The 23,708-nt window shown below is 37.1% G+C and overlaps 1 protein-coding gene across 5 annotated transcripts in view; it reads right to left on the reverse strand.

Annotated features, from left to right (window-relative positions):
• Window positions 1–2,698: 2,698 nt before the first annotated feature.
• Window positions 2,699–23,708, reverse strand: part of EMCN (endomucin) — a 107,365-nt gene continuing 86,355 nt past the window's right edge. Inside the window, exons 6-11 of one of the 5 annotated variants that reach the window (XR_009052826.1) lie at window positions 23,599–23,694; window positions 19,558–19,582; window positions 17,950–18,011; window positions 10,752–10,825; window positions 9,882–10,117; window positions 2,699–3,497 (exon numbers count right to left, since the gene is read on the reverse strand). Coding sequence is in view for 1 of the 5 variants with exons in the window: in XM_057729334.1 (XP_057585317.1) it covers window positions 10,791–10,825; window positions 17,950–18,011; window positions 19,558–19,582; window positions 23,599–23,694 (218 nt within the window). In the remaining 4 variants the exon portion in view is untranslated. Of the gene's footprint in view, window positions 3,498–9,881; window positions 10,194–10,751; window positions 10,826–17,949; window positions 18,012–19,557; window positions 19,583–23,598; window positions 23,695–23,708 lie in introns of all 5 variants that reach the window. The other 4 variants (XR_009052827.1, XR_009052825.1, XR_009052824.1 and 1 more) reach the window with 4 other exon arrangements.

Here is a 23,708-nt window from a genome sequence, read left to right on the forward strand (position 1 = left end):
TTTGTAAAATTTATCCCTTAGAATTTTATATTTGCTGGCATTATTGTAAATGGTATATATGTTTTTAATTTTCATTTTTTGGTGACTAAATAAAATAAATCAGTTGATTCTGTATATTGACCTTATATTCTGCAACTATTACAAATTGATTTGTTAATTTTGGCAGCTTTTTTGGAGATTTCATAGGATTAATGCATGATTTTTCATCTTTGTTCATAATGGGATGATAAAGTGGTCTCTGTTTTAACTTTAGCCAGGAGCATGTGTTAACCCCATTTTATATATAAGTAAACTGAGATTAGAAAAACTAAGTAGTAAAGTGATGAAGAGCAGGGATTTGGGGTTTAGACTGGAATCCATACTTTTACTGTTTACTAGTTGTACAACCTTGGGTAAATTATTTAATTTTCTTTCCTGGTTTCCATATATCTAAAATGAATATGCTGTTGCTGATAAAAATAATAAAACAAATATAATGTAATATTAGAAACTGTATCTTATCATTGTTGTTTTATTAACTGAGGTGGTGGATGTGAAGGTTTTAGCACAGTGTCTCAGATGCAGTGTCGCTAACCAATGATGCTATCCATAATCACTTTGGTAGAATTCTGATTTCAAGTTCAAGAATGTAATATCGACGAACAAGATAGATATTTACCATTATTTATCAAAACTGTTTTTCCTTTAAAAAGTATCTAGAACAGGAAAAAGGTGTATTCAGGCCCATAGGATAAATCCCCTTGAAGAAAAGACAAAGTATACTCATTTAAAGGAACATGAGAAGCTTCATTTGTGTTTGTGGGGAAATTTTGACCAGAAATTTTGTAGATAATCCATGACATAGTCTCAGTTCAGGGTACTTACTAGTTAATAAATCACAAGATGCATATCTTCAATATTAGGCAATAATTAACAAATTCCTAGTCTTGAGACTGCCACTCAAAACACAACTTTTAAAGGACTTCTCCACTTTTCTTTTTAGAACCCCATAAAATCTTGATGGAGAAAAATCAGGAAGAGCTACATGTTCATTGTTGAAGGTTTGTTGATGTCCTAAGTTGATCCTCAAGAACTTAAGTATGGCAGGTAAACAAGAAATAAGTCACAGATTTGTCAGATATGTAAGAGAAAATTTTAGCTCAGCAAGGGGAATTTAGAAGTCTTTCTCTGCTGGCTGATCACAACCAGTGTGTCAGCCAACAACATCCGCTTATTCTCAGATGACAACAGCACCAGTTAATTAGCTCTTGTTTATGTTTTGACTATTGATAGACTTAAATTATATTCATATTGTCATGCAGAACAAACACACAGAAAGATTTGCCTTTGATCTAAATACATTTTTTTCCTTTGCTGCAGTGACATTTGAACTGTATATCAGAATAAAAATCTTGTAAGAAGTCAAGCATAAAAAAAGTAGATCATCTCAATCATGTAATTAAAAAACATCTGATTAATGATCATTTTGGCTTGAAAATCAAGTGCCCTATTACAACAGAAGTTCAAGTTGACTTATAAAAATGCAGACATTACTTCTGAGATTGACACTACAAAATGCCATGAATATCTCTGCAAATTCCTCAATCCTCTTATCACTTTGACTTTTTAAAGATTTAATGCTATAGTTGTAAGTATAAAGCATATTCTTTACGTATAATTCTTGAACTAGAATGAATTTCATTCTTTCATTATGATTAAAAAGCTAGCCCTCATCCTGATCCTTGTAAACTCTCTTCCAACAATGCTTATTAAAGGTCAAGAAAATGGTTTTTCTAGAAGCCAGAGTAACATATCACTTGCAGTAATTTAAATTGCAGAATCATTTGTATCTTTAGTACAATCTGTGTAACAGTGCTTTTACTGAGGAGAATGTAAGGCATTCTGGGGGTGTTGGAATATTTTCCTTTTGAAGACAAATGCTCCACGGTTGGCATGCTCTAGCCACTGTTGCACCCATTTAAAGACTTCTAGGTTAGAGTTAAGCATGGGCAAAGCATCCCTCAAGGAAAAGTGTATGTACTGGATCCTTGCCTTTTTCTATACCCCATTGCTTTTCTTTTTCTTTTTTTTTTTTATTACCCATTTTTCTTCTCAAAGAAACATAAAGAGACACCAGTCAGAAATATAAGTATGCTTGTTTGGTGTCTGATTAGAAGTAGTCCAGACATCAGGGAGCAAAACCCAAAATGACTATTCACATAATCCTTAATGCTGACCATTTAAAAATACACTGCAACAAAATAAATTGCAAAAGGTAGTTTTAAATATACCCTTCTGTCTCTACTACATTGTTCACATATCACTAAGATAATTTAGCACCGAAATCAGTTTAGGTAATCATAAAAGTTAAAGAGCTGCCACCTGCAGCTTGTTTGTCCCAAAGCTTTCCACAGAACTTCAACCAACATGGTGTTTTGATCCCTTGTGTCCAAGGAGTGGTCAAGGTTGATCAGTCAACCTTCAGCAGAAGAATTTGCCCCTGACCAAGTGGCAGCTATGATCATACAGTGTTTTTAGGAAAGTGATACACTGAAAACTAATATCACAATAATGTATTTATGAAATTTTGGTTTCTACAAACTGGAGATTTAACAGTGATTGCTAGAACAAATCATTACATTTCTCAAAAAATAAAAAATGCACAGAGATAGTATCAATCAGAGTATGAAAAATCTCAGTCCTATTATCTTCTTAATGAATGCAGTATGGAGTGTCATAAATGCCCTTACATCCCTGTCACACAGTGCCAATTACAAAGAGAAAGACCAAAGATAGGGTAAATTGACTTCCCTTGAACAGGATCTGTATGGGAATCCTTTGGTCCCTTTCTCACTTAATAGATGCCTTTCATTAATGAGCGCTCATATTCTAATAATCAATCCCAAAATACTCATAATTATGGGAAGACGATATCATTGTCATTTTCATAGTCGCAGTATTATATTTTTAGTGTATTGAGCACAGCAATTATTTATTAAAAGTAACACATGGAGGTATGAATAAAATATCTTTATGTACAAAGTGGCATAGCAGGATTTCGATCCAATATTTAATAATACACTTGCAAATTTTCCCTGCATTAACATAGTGGAAAACAATAAATACAAACAATAGGTAATATAAGAACACTGAGAAAGTAGGAAAGTCTCTGTGGATAACAACTGTTGGTTCTGAAAACTTTAAACTCAAGGGACAGTCATTACATCAGTGAGGCCACCTACCTGGGCTGTCAGGTTGACTGCTTACAGATGCCCCTCCTAAAATTCACTCTCCTAGGAATGTTCCTATAAAATGTGGTAATGTGCTTTCTCACATCTTAAAGGACAGGAGAGGCCCAGGATTGTTTCTGATTCTATTAGATTATTGCATGTCATCTGGACATCGCTTTATTGGGACAGGTGACTGGTGCACACTGGCAGGCAGTATTGGAAGTCAGGATTGAATCCACAGGGCTTTCTCACTTTCTACCCCTGGAGCACAGAAGCAGAAGAGTAAGCCTGTGGGGGAAAAACAAAAAAGTTCAGATTCCAAGAAAGCGAAGAAATAGAGATGCTGGGGAAGACCATCCCTTGGTAAGAAATGTTAGTGACCAGCTGAATTTTTCCACCCAGTAGAGTCACTGGAATGTCTCCTTGGCACTTCAACCTCAACAAGTCTGAAAGGAAACTCACTAGACTGCCTCCCAAACCTATTCCCTCTTGCTCCATAATTCCAGTCTTTGCTCTTAGCTCCATAATCCATCCAGGCACTCATGCTAGATGTGTCGGCATAATCTAGACCCCTAATAGTCCTGATTCTCCAGTGCCTACGTTCACACAATCACCACCTCTGGAGAATTTTATCTTCCAGACATTTCTTTATTGATGAAGCCCTTGTCCTTTTCCTGGGGAATACTGCAATAGTCCTCTGACTTCTCTGCTTCCAGTCTTACTCATCTTGAATTAACCTTCCACATTAAACACTCAGTGATGTGTCTCAAGCATAAATCTCATCACATTTCTCTTCTGATTAAAGTCCTTCACTGTACCCTGTCACTAATGGGACATCATTCGAGGTCCGTTACTTGGGGTAACAATGTGAGTAATTAAGAAATATATTGGCAACTTTCATGCTTTGCTGCTGTGTACATATCAGGGAGAAGAGTGGACAGGCAACTCTCCACCTCTCCTTCACAGGAAGGAGAGCCAGGGCTTTGGTTTATTACTTAGGGTTTTCTTGCTTGTAGTACAGAAACAACTTTCTGTATTGGTCCAACACAGGAGCAGGAGATGGAAGCTGCTGTCCTTTAATTGGGAAAGGGGCACATGCCCGACATGGCAGGTGTTGGGTGCTGTCAGGCTGCTGATGGCAGTGCTGGTGGTTTGCTGGGGTCTGGGAGGAGGATGCTACAGTGGGGGTGAGGGTGGACAGTGGGACCAGGGTGAAGACCTGCATCTTGCTCCCTCATGGCATGGTTGGTGGAGGCAGGACCTTTGGTGTTGTGTTTAATGTTGTGGTGTTGCCTTGCAGTGAGGGAAGATGGACTGGTTACCATGGTTTGTGGGGCAGTTTGAAGAGCAGAGAGTGGACACAGGATCCACGTCAAGCCTTAGTCTGTGGAAAAGACGTTAAAGCAGGGCATTTCTCATGTTCTCCCAGAGCAACAGTGGCTGACAGATGGTCTAGCACAGGCCAGGGCACGGCGTAGCTCTAGAAGGAGCACAATGTTTACTGTGAAACAGCTCCCACTCTCAAATTTTGGACTAACTTCCTGAGTGTGTTTGACATTCAAGATCAGAGAGTCTCCCAAAATGAATAAATGGCTTCTCAATGGCATTCATAAAAAGGAAAGAATCTGATTTTATTCTGCTTAGAAAAAGAAAGTATTTCATCCTCGCCATGTGACATCCTTTATGATTTAGCTTAGCATGGGACACAAGACCTCTCACAATCTGGTGCCCTCCACCACTTCAGCCTCATTTCTCAGCCCTTCTGGCATTGAACTGTATCTTCTAGGCCCATGCTTCCCAAGTTATCTATGGACCAGGTTGGTTTTCAAAAATTTCTAATCAGTTGCAAACTGATATTTTAAAAAATAAAATAATGTGAATAAGATGTTGAAGCAATAGCAGATTGCTATAACAATTTTTAAATGCTTATGCTCAGTTTCTGTGCTCAATCTCATTGTGGAGCAGTATCAATGGTTCACAGACTCTGCAGCAGCTATATACAGAGCAACTCTGGGTTAAACAATTATAATTTTTTTCATATACCACTGAGCTTCACTATTCTTTGTATTTACATATGCTATTCCCTGTGCCTAGAAAAACCCAGGTTACTTTTTTTTCTCTTATCCAGTAAGTCTCAACTTAAATACTATCTTCTCTAAGAAATTTACCATTAAACTTCAAGGTACCATGGCTATCTTTACATACCACTCTCTTATTTACTATATTCTATTCATGTATTTCTGTCTACTTGTCTAAGCTCCTTGAGGACAGCAACCATGTCATGTCCCTCTTAATACCTGGTCTAGTACTTGGCAAGGCGTAAGACCTCTGTCACTTTTTCTGAACCATAATCCTCTGTAGGTGAGTTTCCAAGTGAAGCTAAGCATTTGCAGCAGAGGTCAGCTAGGTGAACATCTTGATTTACGTGGGTAGGATAATGCTCATAATTAATCTTGTGTTGATCTTTTTTTCTCAAAGATCAGAAACCAGTATAGGAACAAACTGGAATTTTCATCAGAGTGTATTCCACATTGACAATCTTTCTCCAGAAATGAATTTTGCTTGCTTCATTGATGATTTTATTCATTAGTTGACATTTCGATTTGAATGCCTATACCAGCATACGGTTTCTTTCTAACACTATAGTCTCTCTAAAATTCAATGTGCTGACTTTATGGTCACTGAATCTCTCACAGCCCTAAAATTTTGTACATTTGTGATTCTTACAAAAAATTAATAATCACTTTAATAATAAAGGATCATGGTAGATTCTTTTAACCATATTGACAACACTTTATAAACAAAGAAGCACGATGGTTTTAGGAGAAAATATCATTCTGTCCTGGTTTTATATATATGGAACTCTGTGCAAAGCATTATTAAGAAATTTGTTCCAGGCCATAGACTAGGATTGGAAAATAAATCTCTTTTTACTTGTGATGTTTGTTTTGTAGCCCTCACTATTCATTCTAAAATGTAAGAATAAATAATTGAAAAACGTGTTAAAATCTTCTGGAAGATCACAAAGATGCTTTTATATTATCAAGGGTATCATTTAGAAAATTACAGAAGTACAGTGAATTATTTCTGGGAGAAATTAGAAATGGGTAATATTTCACTTTGTTGAGGATGTGTGAGATGAGACTTTCATATAAATTATTGGTCTTGCCACCCCTTGGTTATTCATTGATCTGAAACTCCCCTCACTTCTTAAACTGGCAGGTGGCTTAGAACAGAGCGGACAGGAGACCTACTGGCAAGAGAGCAGTCAGGTAGCATCAGGTCCCCTCCCTGCACAGGGTTAGCCTCAGAACAATTAAAAACCTTTCTGTTCAGTCCTCAAATTGTTTTCCCCCTCAGTTAAGATAGATCGTGGGCATGTTTACACTCAATTAAAAAATTGTCTTAAGCATCATTTGTGCTAGTTGTGTAATGTCATTGATTGGATGAAATCTAATTTATTTAAAATTTCCATACCACTAGGCATACTGTTTCTAAATGTTTGCTACCATTCTTTGTATTTAATCTTTAATCACATTTCAAATAATTTCCTTATGAAAATTTCCTAAAAGTGAATTTAGTAGGTGACAAATGTGAATATTTTAAGTCTCTTAGTGAATATTACCAAACTGCTCTTTGGAAAGATTAATCCAATTTATACTGTCAAATGCAGCATATGAAAATATTTGCTTCACCAATATGATTTTTAAAAATTAGAAAAAGAAAAGCTCAAGTAAATTGAAGGCTATAATTTTTTTGCTCTTAATTCCATTTTTGATTAGTAATAGTATAGGAACTCTTCTATAATTTTATATTACCATTTCTACTTCCTCCTCTATGAATTGCCTGTTCATGGCTTTTCCTCATTTAAAAATTTTCCAATTTGTATAAATGTCTTTGTATATTTTGAATACTAATTGGCCTCATATTTATGACCAATATTGTCCCAATTTGTAATTTATACTTTTCCTTATGATATTTTTTTATGTTTGGCAATTTTAAGTTATGATGTAGTAGAATTCCTATCTTTTCCAAAGAATTTTCTTATATTGTTTCATGGTTTGAAAATTCTTAATCAGACACATAATGAAGCCTAATTTTTCTTCTCCTTTTTTTTTTACATTTAGTTCTTTATACATTTTCCCCACATAGATATTACTGGCCAACGTCCCTTCACACTCCCTGCTAAACAGTTTGTTCAGACCATTTGTTGGCATCAATAAGAAAAGGATATACTTTCCTGCTCTACATTTTTGCATAGAAATTCTGGCCTTAGCAGACGTTCTATGTAACAGCAAATCAATTCCTTTAGCTGTGTCATCCTTGTCACTCCTTGTCATGAGAAAATTAATTTCAGAAGAAGGTAACAGAAAATATTTGCATTGTAAACGAGCACAAATATGCGTAGAAATACATACAGTTCCTATATCTCCAATCATTGATGCCAGTGGCCCTCAAAGCTTAACACAAGTTATTTCTGCACTAATAGCCATTTTTGAGGGTGGTATCAGCTAATAGCTGGGAGCAAAGTGAATTATACAGGAAAAGTTTAACCTAAGTTAATCGTTTTCTTATTCTAAAGAAATTATGGTCCCTAAATGTAGCAATAAATCTGCAGTGAGAGGATAAAATTTTTGGAAACTCCTATCAACCTTCCTGTTGTTGACATAAAAGTCTCAAGAGATTTTAAAGCCAGATTGAATTGATGAATTGTACCAATCATGCCCATATAGCTTTTTAATTTTTTTCTCTATTTTCTTACTTCTTGTGTGTGATTTCATGTTCTCAAGTTTTGTTCTAGACAAAACTTTGCAGAGAGGACAAGGATCATAGATTAAAAGTATTTTGGAATTCCATTAAATATAATATTCTGCACAAAATTGGTGATCATTATATGAAGCAGCAGGCATTAAATACATCTATAAATTTATACTGAGATGAAAATTTCTAACACGAGTGACTGCATATCAGTGTTTGCTGTTGCGTACAGATTCAAAGACTTCTAAACTTCTTTTCTCAACTTGTAGTTCTGATAAATGCATTCCTATTTAGCCTGAATTTCTGAGTTGATATCTAATTTCTAGTTGATTGCTTAGAAAACAATTACTGGTTACTACATTTAAAATACAATGATTGCTAAGAGAAATATATTGAAAAAGGTTAAGACAAATAGACAATAGAATTGACTGATGTCAAACATGTTTCTTTCCATTACTTTCATCTTTACTCTTCAGAACATTGTTATGTAATTCCACAATTACTCAGAAGGCAGCAGAAGCCATTTACCTCTGCAAATCAAAAGACCTGAAATTAGAGGCTAGGAATAATTTTTTTTTAAGCACAAAAATGGAAAGGACTGGAAATTGGACAATAATTCATTTTGTTGAACTTGTTTGGATCAGTACTCTTCTTTGTCTCCTGCACAGAGACTGTGTAGAGACTGTCCCCTGTATAGAGACGTTTCCTTTTCTTTCCAACTAAAAAGAAGACTTCGTCTTCCTCCAAACTGGATAATTAGTAAGATTTGAGCATTTTAATAAACTGGAAAGCATCCTTTTACTAGCCACAAGATTGCAAAGAAACCACAGGTGATATGGAGGAAGCTTTCCATGCACTAACAAGGGCTGGACCACATGTCTCCAAGAATTTCTCACACTTTTCAGCTTCTCGAATCTCGCATCTGAAAGAGTCCATTGCAAAAGGATAGGCAAACTCCCAGATTCCTTTCATCCTAACCCACCACTTGCTGGCTAGAGAAGGATGAAATTCTGACACTGATGCATATGTCTGGATGACACTCCTTTGTTTACTTCTCCTGCTCCTGGCCAGAGAAGCATGGCTGGCATCATTTACTCAATAAACACTGCTGAGTACCCATAACAGCATTGTTTTAGTGCTAGGAAGTAGGCATAGGTAGTGGGCATAACAATGATATGCAACCCCTCTCCCCCGGACAATACCCACAGTGACTACAATTGTGGTCAGGCCAATTCTGGGCATACACCTATTTATCTTTTCTTTTGCTTTTTTGCCATTAGTTGCCAAAGGGTAAATTTTTCTGCAGGTTCTAAAATTATCAAACACTAATTGTGAGGTCACTTAATCAAGGCCTCCTGTGAAAACTAAAGTCAAGAAAATTTTCTTAATCAATTTTAGAAAAGCAAAAGACAATCCCATGCTAAGCTGGGAAGGTCAATTCCAGCAGGCCTGAAATTGGCCCAAGTTGTTTTACTGAAATAAGTCATGTACCTGCGTTGCACTGACTCCTGGTCAAAGAATGAAACACACAGAAATAGCAGTTGCTTGTAACCATAGTTGTAAGAGGTTTCAATTATTCAATGATTAATAATCAGTGTAATGAGACTGATCACTTTGAATCTGGTTTCATTGAGGCACTTGGAGGGCTCTGTCACTCATCTAGTTATATAGCAAGAATGTGCCTACATGAACATCTGGGTACAGTAAGTTCCCTATATACAAACGAGTTCTGTTCCAAGAGTGCGTTCGTTAAGTCCAATTTGTTCGTTAAGTCCAACAAAGTTAGCCTAGGTACCCAACTAACACAATCAGCTGTGTAGAACTGTAATAGGCTTATGATACTTTTCACATAAATAATACATAAAAAAAGACACACAAAATAAAGAAAACATTTTTACTCTTATACTACAGTACCTTGAAAAGTACAGTAGTACAGTACAACAGCTGGCATACAGGGGCTGGCATCAAGTGAACAGGTAAGAAGAGTTACAGACTGGAGGAGGGAGAGGAGGTGGGAGGTGGCAGAGCTGAAGGATCATCAGCAATAGGAGACGGAGGGCAAGCTGCAGTTTCACTCATGCCTGGTGTTGATGGAACGCACGTTCGCATCTTTGAGTTTGCAACTTGAAGGTTCACACGTAGGGAACTTACTGTAAAGGAAACACCAGCTGAGAGTGCATTTTGGATCACCTTGTTTGAAGTACTTTGTGCACACATCCATGGTTCCTGGCCCCAGAGAGAAAGTACATCCAGGTATGGTCCTCACAGAAAGAGGACAATGGGACCTCCCACCTGGCATCTCTGGACCCCTCTCCCTGAGCCAGCCTTTGGCTGTGATGCGCATCCTTACCTTCACGCAGCTGCTGTGTCATATCCTTTTTTTGTTTAACAATAAACCGCAAATTTGTAAACTCTTTTTGGGCCCTGCAAGTCCTCCTTAGCAATAGAACCCTGTCTAACTGCCACTGTTAGGTATGTATATGCTGACCCAGGCAGAGGCAAACTGCATCTATGAGGAAACATTACCAACAGGCAGAAAGAATGAATTGTATCATTCTTAAGGTAGGCAGGGCAACTGCAAGAATTTCCTACAGCCCCCAAGACATTTATTTCTCTGGCAAGTTTTCTTCGAGTTTGTTTTCAGACAAAGAGAAAATGATGGTTTCACTGACACAAGCCATTAACTTTTCAGGTTATAAAAGTCTTTAAAAATAATCTGAGCTGCAGCAGGCTAACAAAACAGATATTAATGAGTATCTCAGTGAATGAAATTAGGGAACTTACATATTTATTGCCCAGGTGTGGAGAGGATTCATCAAGCTGTCAGTTCTTGGTTTTTCCTTGTGCAGAGTGCTCACCTAAAAACAGAAGATATGTTTTGATCTATAAGCTCAGAGAGTGAATAAGGATGAAAATAAAAGTTTCTTGGCTTGTTTTTTGTTTTTCAAAGAAAGTCCAATTTCCCTTCAAGAATGTCATGAGAGCCACTATTTACCTCTTGGTATTGTCTGGAAATCTTTCACAAAGATTTATGAGCTTTTTTTTTTTGCCATTGTTTATTCTTACCCTAGAGGAGCAATGCGAACTCACTCCCTGCAGATAGGGGATGTGAGTTGGGAGGTGATAGCAAGAGAGGCACCCTAGGGAATGAGTTATTGAATTTTGCTTGTTCTGTAAGCTGGCTCTGCTTAAGCAAAACTATGTCATATATTTAAAATGCCATTTTATCAGGAAAATATTCTAGGGCCCTCTGTTTAATTCAGTGAGAGTTTTGTGAAAATGAATGTATAGGCCAACATGAATACCTTGATGACATACAAAGCAGCACAGGGAACATTGCTCAAATAACAGTGGTGTTTACATTATCAATATAAAGGTAAATATTAACTTAGGATAATGGGAAGCTGAGAGACCCCAAGCATTTTTACATGATCTTGGATTTGTGGTCAAAGCATTTCACATTACCTGTGTCTATCATGTCGATTCAACTATCAACATCAGTTACATTATATAAAAGCAATATGGGTCAAAGTGTCGAGTTTTGAGAATAAATGCCATGTTTTGCTCCAGCTTTTATCTGTCAGTCAAGACACCAGTCTTCTGGGGACTCCGTTGATGTCACCTGTTACTGCACTGTCATGGGGATAATAAATAGTACTGGAGACCCAAGAAAAACAAACCTGGGACCCCCCTCCAAGAGCTCCTTAAGTCTTGTGTTTCAAGAAATGTCAGGCTCTTAGGAATAAACCTAACCAAGGAGGTAAAAGACCTGTACTCAGAAAACTATGACACTAATGAAAGAAATCAAAGACGACACAAACAGATGGAGGGACATACCATGTTCTTGGATTGGAAGAATCAACATTGTGAAAATGACTATATTACCGAAAGCAATTTACAAATTCAATGCAATCCCAATCAAATTACCAATGGCATTTTTCACAGAACTAGAACAAGAAATTTTACAACTTGTATGGAAACGCAAAAGACCCGGAATAGCCAAAGCAATCTTGAGAAGGAAAGACAGAGTTGTGGAATCAGGCTTCCTGACTTCAGGCTATACTACAAGTCTACAGTGATCAAGACAGTATGGTACTGGCACAAAAACAGAAATATAGATCAGTAGAACAGGATAGAAAGCCCAGAGATAAACTGCGGTCAACTAATCTATGACAAAGGAGGCAAGGATATGCAATGAAGAAAAGGCAGCCTCTTTAATAAGTGGTGCTGGGACAACTGGACAGCTACATGTAAAAGAATGAAGTTAGAACACTTCCTAACACCATACACAAAAATAAACTCAAAATGGATTAAAGACCTACATGTAAGGCCAGACACTATAAAAATCCTAGAGGAAAATATAGGAAGAACACTCTTCAATGTAAATAACAGCAAGATCTTTTTTGATGCCCCCCCTAGAATAATGGAAATAAAAACAAAAATAAATAAGTGGGACCTAAGGAAACTTCAAAGCTTCTGCACAGCAAAGGAAACTATAAGCAAAACGAAAAGACAACCCTCAGAATGGGAGAAAATATTTGCAAACAAATCAACAGACAAAGGATTAATCTCCAAAATATATAAACAGTTCATCCAGCTCAATATCAAAAAAACAAACAACCCAATCAAAAAATGGGCAGAAGACCTAAATAGACATTTCTCCAAAGAAGACACACGGATGGCCGAGAGGCACGTGAAAAGCTGCTCAACATCACTAATTATTAGAGAAATGCAGATCAAAACTACAATGAAGTATCACCTCACACTAGTTAGAATGGGCATCATCAGAAAATCGACAAACAGTAAATGCTGGAGAGGGTGTGGAGAAAAGGGAACACACTTGCACTGCTGGTGGGAATGTAAATTGATACAGCCACTATGGAAAATAGTATGGAGGTTCCTTGAAAAACTACAAATAGAACTACCATATGACCCAGCAATCCCACTACTGGGCATATGCCCAGAGAACACCATAATTCAAAAAGACACATGCACTCCAATGTTCACTGCAGCACTATTTACAATAGCCAGGACATGGAAGCAACCTAAATGTCCATCAACAGATGAATGGATAAAGAAGATGTGGTACATATATACAATGGAATATTACTCGGCTGTAAAAAGCAATGAAACTGGGACATTTGTAGAGACATGGATGGACCTAGAGACGGTTATACAGAGTGAAGTGAGTCAGAAAGAGAAAAACAAATATCGCATATTCACACATATATGTGGACTATAGAAAAATGATGCAAATCAGCCAGTTTGCAAGGCAGAAATAGAGACAGAGATGTAGAAAACAAACATATGGACCCCAAGTGGGGAAAGCAGAGAGGGTTGGGGGGGGATGAATTGGGAGATTGGGATACCAAATTGTACGCTCTAAATATATGCAGTTTATTGTAAAAAATTAAAAATTAAAAGTTAAAAAAAAAAAATGTCAGGCTCAGAGTAATGGCCCTCACAGCCCCTGCCCCAGCACAACCCTTTGCTCACTATTGTTTATTTTACAAAAGGCCCAGCACCTCCTGGAACCCATGGCTATACAGTACAAGAATAAGAAGTAAACAAAAGAAATATTTATTGAACCCCTACTGTCTGCCAGAAGTCATATAAAACAAATCATATGAAAATCACTACAATTCTTAATCTCTCCCAAAGTCTGTCTAACTGGGAATAGAAAGTGTGGAAAAATTCAATAACCATATGATTCAAATAACAGTTACAAGAATGATATATAGGGTAAAAACAAACAAAATATGCATACTTATATCCCTAGGAAAAAACAACTGGAAAGAAACACAGCAAATGCCAATAATGACCATATCAAGGTTTTCTCTCATAAGTAATTTTTAATTCTTTTCTATTCTCTATTTTTCTCCATTCTCGATTATGCATAATGTGATCAAATATTAAAATGGCAGTTTAAGCCGTGAAGAGAAATTCCAGTAGTGCGTGTTGACTTGCCAGTCAACAGAGGAGAGAAAGACCACGCACAGCTGGAACGGTCAAGGAAGCCTTGGTGTAAATGCCGAGATGGAGTCAAACATCAAAGGGCTAAGAAGACAGATGCTGAATCTCTGTATGGCTTTATACATCTATGAATCTTCTGCTCACCTTTGCACATGTTCATTTCTATTTGTTAATAAACTTCTGTTTGTAAAATAAGCAGAAAAGTGACTGTACATTTAATGAGTAATTACTATAACATACTAATTCGTATTAGTATACTAATAATATATGAATAATGTGTAATTACCACAGTAAGTAGGAGGGGGAGGTGGGAGTGACAAAGGAGACCAAGGCAGTGTTTTCTCCTTCAAAAGAGCTTGCGTTCAGTGAGGAAGACAGCGGATAGGAGATGAGTGACATCTGTGGAATATGTGTTATTAAGTGCTTCAGAATTTGAGCAAGAGAAGTCTGGCACATCATGGAAGGCCTTGTAGACATGCTACAGTGTTGGAACTTAGTCTTAGGTAACACAGACTTAAAGTTTTCCTAGCAAAGGAAAATTATAATGGATTCAGATCTGCTTTTTCTTCCTCCAAATGGTTCAAAACAAAGTAATGCTTTGAAATTAAATTCAGTGATACTGTGTTTTCTTTCTTTTGTGGAATCACGTATTCCTTAATTTAGGCAATTTTCTTCATATATGTATAGCCTTACATGTTAAAAATGAGATAATGTACAGTAACTTCTGAGAAGTGGTGTAAATGGGAATCATGTTTAAAATGCATCATGTCACATGTATATTTTGTAGTTGATCATGAGGATGTTTACCTTGGCAAGATTTCTTACTAAACCTGAGTGGGATCTTATATGTTCTCATAAAGGACTCTGTGATCTTCTATGTTTGGTGCTCATTTTTTTTCTGAAAGCACATTCTTGTGTATACCCTAGTAGGCTTTCTCTTTTACATTTTATATTCTATAGAAAGTTCCCAACTGAAATAAATTTTAAACATTATGGGCTACATTTTCAACAGAAGAACCCTGCTTAAGAGAGAACATATTTAGAAGTGTGGATGGGTGGACATCATGGACAATCAGAGGAGGAGAATTTAAGGCAAGGAATTATCTTATCAGAAGGGAATACTCGGAACAATAACCATTACATATAGAGGCTTGTAAAAACCTAGAAAATTTAGCGTACACTGGTATTTGCCCTGAAGGTGGGTTGCTGCAGAGCTTTGTTTCCTTAGTAACATGATTTATTGACCTCTAAAATGGCAAAATTTATTTTGAGGTACAAGACCAGAGTTTATAAATTGATGTACTGACCGATCCAATGAATTCTTAAGACCATTGAATCTCAAATTTCATGTTGTTACCCACCTTGGTACATAATTAATACTATGTTCCTTCGGCCATGTAGCACATAATATGAAATGTAACGGTCATCAATTCTGAGTGGTAGGTAGTCACATATCCATTCTAACAAATTCTTTTCTGTATTTTTTAACTATTTAAAATTTTTTATATAGGAGATAGTGGAAATTTAGGCTGAGCCTATGAACTTATATAACACCTAATAATTTCAGACTATTCTAGTTATATTTTAGGACAGCTGTCACTATCAGGGAAAAGATTTTATTTTAAATAAAAATAATTATAATAATGTAACCTCTATTGAGTGTAGTGAGCACAGTTTCATAAAGAAAGCATATTTGAGTAAGTTTTGAAAGGCATTGGGAAGAGATTTGTTTGCAGGTGTTCTAGGAGTCATCAAATCCTGTTAATGGCGGACAGACTTTAATAAAGACTGTGGTAGTACAAAGAGCATTTGGAGAGCATTATGTTTTAGACTATGGTTCTAAGCTATTGAAATCAACTCTGAGTCACCCATTTCAGTTTTGCCCTATTACCAAATATTTTCTATAATTAGCTAGGTGGACCTTTGAGAGGTTATTAAAAGAAGCATGCTTCCTAACTCGAGGTTGGCAGAAATAAAAGTACCAGAGACTAGATCTTATTATTTCCATGGTAATATTTCCTCCTTAGACCTATAACCCAAAAAGCTACTTACGAAGAAAAGGAAATTTGGAGAGGTAAGGGCCTCGTTAACTATCCCATCATGGTCTACCCACATATTATTGCATTTACTGTAAGGGTGGGAGGTATAAGCTTACACAGATTTATCCTTGGGCCTTAAAGAAGAATCAGATAGCAAATTTGCAACCAAGAAACACAAGGTTCTCTGGGGATTTCCCCTCCTGAAAGCCTCCATTCTGGTATCAATTGTCATTTCCCTGGTAGAAATGGGTAGTAGAGCAGGTGGTCCTGAGCTCAGCCTCCCCCCTCACCAGAAGAGCCAAGGACTCCTATACTGAGGCTCCTAGTCCACAGCTTGGAGAGCCTCAGAAGCTGCCGAGTGTTTGGTTAAATTCCCTAGGGAATAAAGGTGGGTGCGTGAAATCACATATCGTAATCCTGTTCACAAGTCACAGGCAGATTCTAGAACTTTTCTTGATAAACGATGTAGTTACGCTCCGGGTCCTTCATGAGGTTACTCAAGACTAGTTTACATTTAGGCTGCTTGCCTGGCCCTTTTCTCTGACCAAGTAAAACAGGCTCAGCTACTTAGTTGAGGCTGGTGAACAGCCAGGGGAAACTGGTGAGTGGTTTCCAATTATCCTATGGATGAATTTTACTCTTTCATTCATTCGTATGGTTACCTTCAAGAGAGCATTGTGGGAATAAAGAAACGAGCAAGAGATACAAGATGAAAGTATCTCTTAAGGGAAAATGGCTCCCATGAGGGATGTGGCCACGGCTCTGCAGGTTTTGGGTGCCCTTGCTTTTCAACTCTTTTGTTTATCTGTTGTAGTTTGTTCTAGTTAGAATCTCCTGTGTGAAATTGGGACCACGTTCAGCCTTTGATATCTTGCTCTTGAATTGGGACTACATTTATAGCCTTTTGTTTTACAAAATTGTTTTTTGCTACATATTTATAATGTTTTTCATCTGATAGCTCTCACTTTACATAACATATGTATTCTGGGACTATTTTGCATAGGTAAAATTGAGGGAACTGAATATTGTAAATGTCTTGATACTTAAATTAGATACTTAAATTAGAGCCATAAAACGGCTTCAAAAAACTGATACTTTTTATTCACCTGTCTTGTTATATCAATGTTTTAAATATTTCATCTATCCAAAACAGAAATGTAATCTGTGCTCTTTTTAAATTTTAAAAACTATCTAGCATCTCATTTTTCATTGCTTTTAATACAAATATAATTCATACAAATCATATCCATGTTTTGAAAAGCTTTTTAGATTTCAAACCAAACAAAATCAAAACCTAAGAAACTAGAAAAAAAGAAATGTAAATTTTATCAACAGGAAATTGTGTTTTGTCCTCATTGAGAAGCTCAATTAAAATTATATGAAGTGATATAAAATATGATATACATTTTAACTGATAAATCCTAGTTCCAGTTGGCTATACACAGCCATTACCAAAAATGAACCCAACAGCAATAATTTTAAAAAAACCCTGTGGCATACTTAATGTTTTATTCTGCCACTACTGCAGAAGAAAATGCCTCTTGTCACCACCCATTCTTTCTTTATTTTTTTAAGCTCTTTATTGGAATATAATTGCTTTACACTCTTGTACCTGCTTATGAGGTACACCAAAGAGAATCAGCTGTATTTATACACGTATCCCCATATCCCCTCCCTCCCGCAACTCCCCCCACCCTCCCCGTCCCGGCCCTCTAAGGCAGCACCCATCACCACCCATTCTTTAGAAACATCTACTTGCAACCTCCAAAAGCCAGATAGTCTAATAATCTTACCAAAAATGATATTCCTAGGGCTCATTTTTCCTTCATAGGAGAATTTTGTATTTCTTGGGAGTTAATGTTTAATTTTTTCTAAAGAAGTCATGCCTTTTGGTTATGTTCACATGAACAAAATCCAAGTTAGATTTTGAAATAACCATTTTTCATCTAATCAACAATCTGGGAGCTTACCAGACTCATGAGAAATTGTCTTAACAGTAAGAAGCTTCACACTCTCTTTATCGGACTGAGGTCTATTTGGGTCAGAAAACATTAAGTTAGCACCACAGTAATTAGCATTACATACCTGTGAAGGAAAGTAAACATGATACAAACAGAAAGAAGAGAATACAGATGCGTATATATTTTTTTGTGTTTCCATGGCAAAATGTGTCTCTTCACATACAGAGACACACACACACACATATATATTTTAAAGCTCTTTATTGGAATATAATTGCTTTACACTATTGTGCCTGTTTTTGCTGTACACCAAAGTGAATCAGCTGTGTATATACATATATCCCCATATCCCCTCCCTCCCGTGACTCCTTCCCAGCCTCCCTATCTCAGTCCTCTAAGTCATCACCCATCAGAGTTGATCTCCCTGTGTTATGCAGCAGCTTCCCACTAGCTATCTATTTTACATTTGGTAGTCAGACTTTCACATATTTTTATAGCACTTTCACTTCTGGAATCAAGCCAATAAATCTCTGTCATCTGATCATCAGATAAATTAAACATCAAGGTCAGTCATATGGGGATTTCCCTGGCAGTCCAGTGGTTAAGACTCTGCGCTCCCAATGCAGGGGGCACAGGTTAGATCCCTGCTTGGGCAACTAACATCCCGCATGCTGAGCAGCACAGGAAAAGAAAAAACAAAACAAAACAAACAACAACAACAACAACAAAACACCTGTCACGAGGCCCATATTGCACATGCCTTCATTTCTGAATTGTGAGGGGAAGACACAAAAATGTTTCCAAACCTTTTGGAGTGATCAGAGTGCTGGGTAAGTCCTTTTCATGAGGTCATGGATACTGCAGTATACTGTCTGAACTATTTCAACACGAGCTCCCACCTGCCCCTTCTCAGACTCAAAATAGTTTCAAACCCCAGTTTCTCTCCTCGGACATCTCAAGAACCTCTACTTTTAATTAAGAAGGGTAGGTGGTGTAGGGACCTTAAGGTCCCTACATGAATGTACAAAAACGCCCACAAAAAGGTAGGCTACAAAGTCAGGTCAACACAGAAAACTTAATCACAGAATTTGGTTTTGAAATTCAAATAGTTTGTCTCTTTGCAGCACCTTGATTGTAACAGTTGGTTGGATTGCTAACAACTGCTTTGTTTTGTTTTAATAAAGTCAAAGCAAAATAACCATCTGCTGTTAAAGTAAAGCCACTCAGAGCCATCTCAAGGTGCAGGTGTGATTTTTCCCTGTGAGAAGCATATTGAAAATTTCAATGGGAAAACTGTTTTAAAACTCTAGATATGTTTTTCTCTGGTTTTTTCCTCATGGTTATATTCATTCCTCTGTCCTCCTTTTCAGCTTTTGATTTCTGATTTTATCACTTTATCCAAGCTTAAGAGCCATCTTCTCTTTTAGTTGTCAAAATTTCTCTGTTGAATGAGAGAGCTCTCTGACAAATAGGTAGCCAAACCCCATACATTGTGTCTTCTACACAAATGCTTTAAACAAAAAAAGAAAAAGTATGCGTAGAGCATCAATACTTTCCCCTATATAAACAATAGGATTAGAGCTTCTAGGAAAAAAAAAAGGGTGCAGCATTACTTACTGGTCATTTCCACTTTCTGGTGTGCCTAGGAGAGGAGGAAATTGTTATTAGAGTTGTGAGGTACTTGGCTGCAAAAAACCTGAGACCCCTGCCACCTTCCGCTCAAAGATGTTTCTGTAGCCAATTTTTAACTTTTCAATCTCTCCCCTCATTCCTCATCCCACTGACCATTTCCTCAGACATGGCTACTACTCATTCCTCAGTCACAGCTAATACATTCATGGCATAGTCTCAACCAGGCCAGCTCCAATGAACTTAGTTCTGGACTAATATTAATCTTATAGTTTCATATTGCTGTCTGGAACTATTATCCATTATTGTACATCCTACAGACACCAAAAAAGGTCTCAGCTAATTTTAGTATCTCTGAAAACAAATTCTTCTTAAAGTATTGCATTACCTTTTTATAACAGAGAATTGAATTTTTGGCCTTTCATTATAAGTTTCTCTCTCTGGGGATCTAAATCTCTGTATTTGTGGTGAGCCACAATGCTGCTATTGCTTCTAATTGCATCTGAAGCCCACGGATTCAGCCTCTTAAAAGTGCCCTGCAAAATGTCACTGAGCCTACTAACTGCAACCAATCTTCCGTCTGCTTTGCCAGGCTGTTCCACAAGGGTCTGGTAGAAATCAAGTCGGGCTTAGAGTGAGAACACAGAGTGATTCATTCTGCACAAGAGCATGGCTTCTCGGGAGCAGATGGTGCTGGAGAAACCTTTCATTAATCTGTGGCCTATTAGGCAAAATATTTAATGTAATCGCTTAAGGTCCTCGCTTTGTTCCGGATTTTGCTGTAATTTTATTCCGTGGCTCGGCTCCTGTCTCTTGGATTTCCTTTCATCTCTAAAGTAGCTCTTGTCATCCGGATAGGTTTGAATATCATTCTCCTGACTTTGACCATCATTGTTTTATAAAGACTTTGATTTCCGCTAAAATTTTGGCTACTTCTATTTCTGTCACCTTGGCTAAGATACTCCAACATGAATCTTAATCCCTAGAATTTAATTCATGGTACCATATGCTGTTCACCAACAAGATCTAACCTCAACTTCCCTACCATCAGTAGGGTTTTAACAGCATTTAAAAATTCCCCTTGTAACCATTATGTATGATATCACCTGTACTGCTCTGTAGAGCCTTGTTTCAGAGTGGCAGATATTTTCTTGTATGCCTGTTTTAGTAATTTTCCTTAGAATACTGTAACATATGTTCATTAGCAGATAGATGCATACCAGCAGACTACTTTCTGCATGTATGCCATTCTTATTTGGGTTAAAGCTCACACTACTGTCAACGTTATCCAGATAAGCTTACTTTCATACAGAAATCTCTGATTCACACTGGCTTCCAGAGAGCAGAGTGGGTTTACGAATTTTCTGAACTTAATGAAGTCTCACCTACATACCTGAAGAGTGATTAACTGCGGGTGTTTAATGGCGCTAATTTAATGATAGCAATGCTGTAAATTCTGTTTGGAAAACAAAGCTGACAGCAATCAAATAGATTTGGCTAATTGTACAATTGCCCAACTTGATTATAAACTATTGCAAGTCTTCAGAATAATTCTCCATAGTGGTAGGAATTTTATACATCTTTTCTGAATGATCCAGTTTATCTATAAAGTCCTATTTAATAGAAAATGTCAACTTTTCAAATAACTTATTTGCAAATCTTCCTATGCAAAGCAATTTTTCAATACAGAGTATTTTTACTAATGGATTTAGCCTGCAATTTTTTTTTTCTCTGTCCTGTATACTCAACACCCACTGTCTTTAACTTAGTTGGTTGATTTCCCATAAAAGATAAGATTGGTGGTTTAGAAACTTAGAGGAATTAAACTGATTTATAAAAATGCTATTTCCCCTCTGGAAACTGAGTGAGGAAACATATTTCAGACATTATTAAGAAGTTTATTCACTAACTCCCAAAGGGAAAGACATTGATTTGTTTTCCTCTTATTTTCCAGCGAGAGCTAAAATGAGCATTGCTGTTTTCATCTCATTACTTTCCCTCGTGCTGTCACGCTTAGGCGCCAAACTGTCCATGGCCTGCACGGTCAGGGACTGGCCTCAGGGACAGCATTCATTAGTGTCCTGGGGGCACATTGTCCGGGGGTAAACAAAGACGAGCGTGGCTCACATATCTTATAAAAATGATTGATTTTTACTTTTTAACAATATATGAGACTTAGGTAGAGTTCTGTTAGTGAACTATTTAGAATTAAAGTGAGGAAAGGAAAGGTTCTATTTTACTGACAATTACAGAATTTAACTCAACAAGCATATCGTAAGGTTCCCTCTGCCATATATTATGCGCAATGCAATGTGAGTCGTACCTAGTTTGTGACTTGGAGGGCGTGCCTGATGTTAGGGACTGAATGTTTGTGTCCCCTCAGAATTCGTATGTTAAATATTAATGCCCAATGTGATGGTATTAGGATGTTGGGGTTTTGGAAAGTGATTAAGTCATGAGGGCGGCGTCCTCAGGAATGGCTTAGTGCCCTTATAAAAGAGACCACAGAGAGTCCTCTTGTCCCTTCTAACACGTGAAGACACAGGCCGGTCTGAAAACCAGGAAGAGTGCCCTCATCAGACGTCAGACCTGATGGTGCCTTGACTGAACTTCTCAGCCTCCAGAACAGTGAGAAATAAATGTTTGTTGTTTAAGCCACCGAGCCTATGGCATTTTCATTACAGCAGCCTAAACAGAATAAGACGTTTGACTTGCAGGGGAAGCAGGGTTATAGAGATGTAAGTATATTAGAGTGTGATGAACAATATCAGTAAGTTCTGTAGAATTAGAAGTAGGAGAAGACTCCACTATGCTTAAAGAGATGGGATGTTAAAAAATATACATTGTTTGTTTTTAAGTTGGATCCTAATGGATAAGATGGAGATTAGGTGTGTTATAAATTTAAGCAGTGGGCTGGACATTCTAAGAGGAGGAATAACATGGATGAAGCAAAATACACAGCACCACATTATACAACCAGGAAGACATCTGAAATGGAAAGATAGATTGAAGTTTAAGATAGGGGAGTTCCTGGGAACTGGAGGGGGATTCAGATGAAGCATCAGATAAAAAAAGAGCTTGAGTTCCTGGAACAGAAAAAAGACTGAATAAAGACTGAAAGAGACTGAATAAAATGGGGACTTTAGTTAATATTGTATCAATTTTGGTTAATTGATTGTGACAAATATACCATACTAAAGTAAGATATTAATAATGAGGGTACATGGGAACTCTCTGTAACTATCTTCACAACTTTTCTGTAAATCTAAATCTATCCTAAAGTTTAAAAGTTTATTTTAAAAAAGACTTTAAAATATAATGCAGTTATGGGAACCATAAATATTCGAGACAGAGAGAAGAAGATGAAACAGCAAAAAGAAGAAAACAAAGGATGAGAATGTAAAAGAAAGCAGTGTCATTTTAAATGAAAAAAGAAAGACTTTTCAATGCTAATGGAGAAATTAAGGAGGATAATAAAAAATTGTCAGACTAGAATCCCTCTAAAAATTGCAACAGTGTTCAATCCTGAGGCACTGATTCAATTAGCAGAACCTACAGCTGTGGGAGATACCTCCACAGGAAGGAAGCTATGCTCCCCAGGAGGGAAGTAAGCCACAAAACACTCTTCTTGAAATTCTGGGTCCCAAAGTGAAATTCTTAGCAGTACTTGCCTCTATTCTCTGTTACACGGAAATGGAACAAATCTTCACTATAGCTAAGGCGTGTCACTTTATGCCTTCTTTATCACCATATTCCCCTGACTACCCACAAAACTAGGGCTTTTTCATTAAAAAGAACTTGTCCATATTCGATACTATCTGCCATTGGTAGTTAATTCCCACTCCTCACATTCACCAGCATTCAACAGATTTCTCTGCCCCTTTCCCTCTATTTCTATGATCAAGGAATACAGCATTTGGTTTCTGTGTATAATTCCTCTCTCCCCTTAAGTGTTTAAATTCAAGTTTAGACTGAGCATGTATATTCTCCTTTTAGGAAGACACACTGAAACAAAACACTGTTACCTACCTGGGTCTGTCTTCCAGCACATTCGATACAAACCCACCAGAACAAAGACTGAAAGTGTTATTACAATCAAAGTAATAACCACAGGCAAAATAATACCTAAAAAGTATTGG

This window comes from Hippopotamus amphibius, chromosome 3, assembly GCF_030028045.1.
Source record: "Hippopotamus amphibius kiboko isolate mHipAmp2 chromosome 3, mHipAmp2.hap2, whole genome shotgun sequence".
Lineage (NCBI taxonomy): Eukaryota > Metazoa > Chordata > Mammalia > Artiodactyla > Hippopotamidae > Hippopotamus > Hippopotamus amphibius.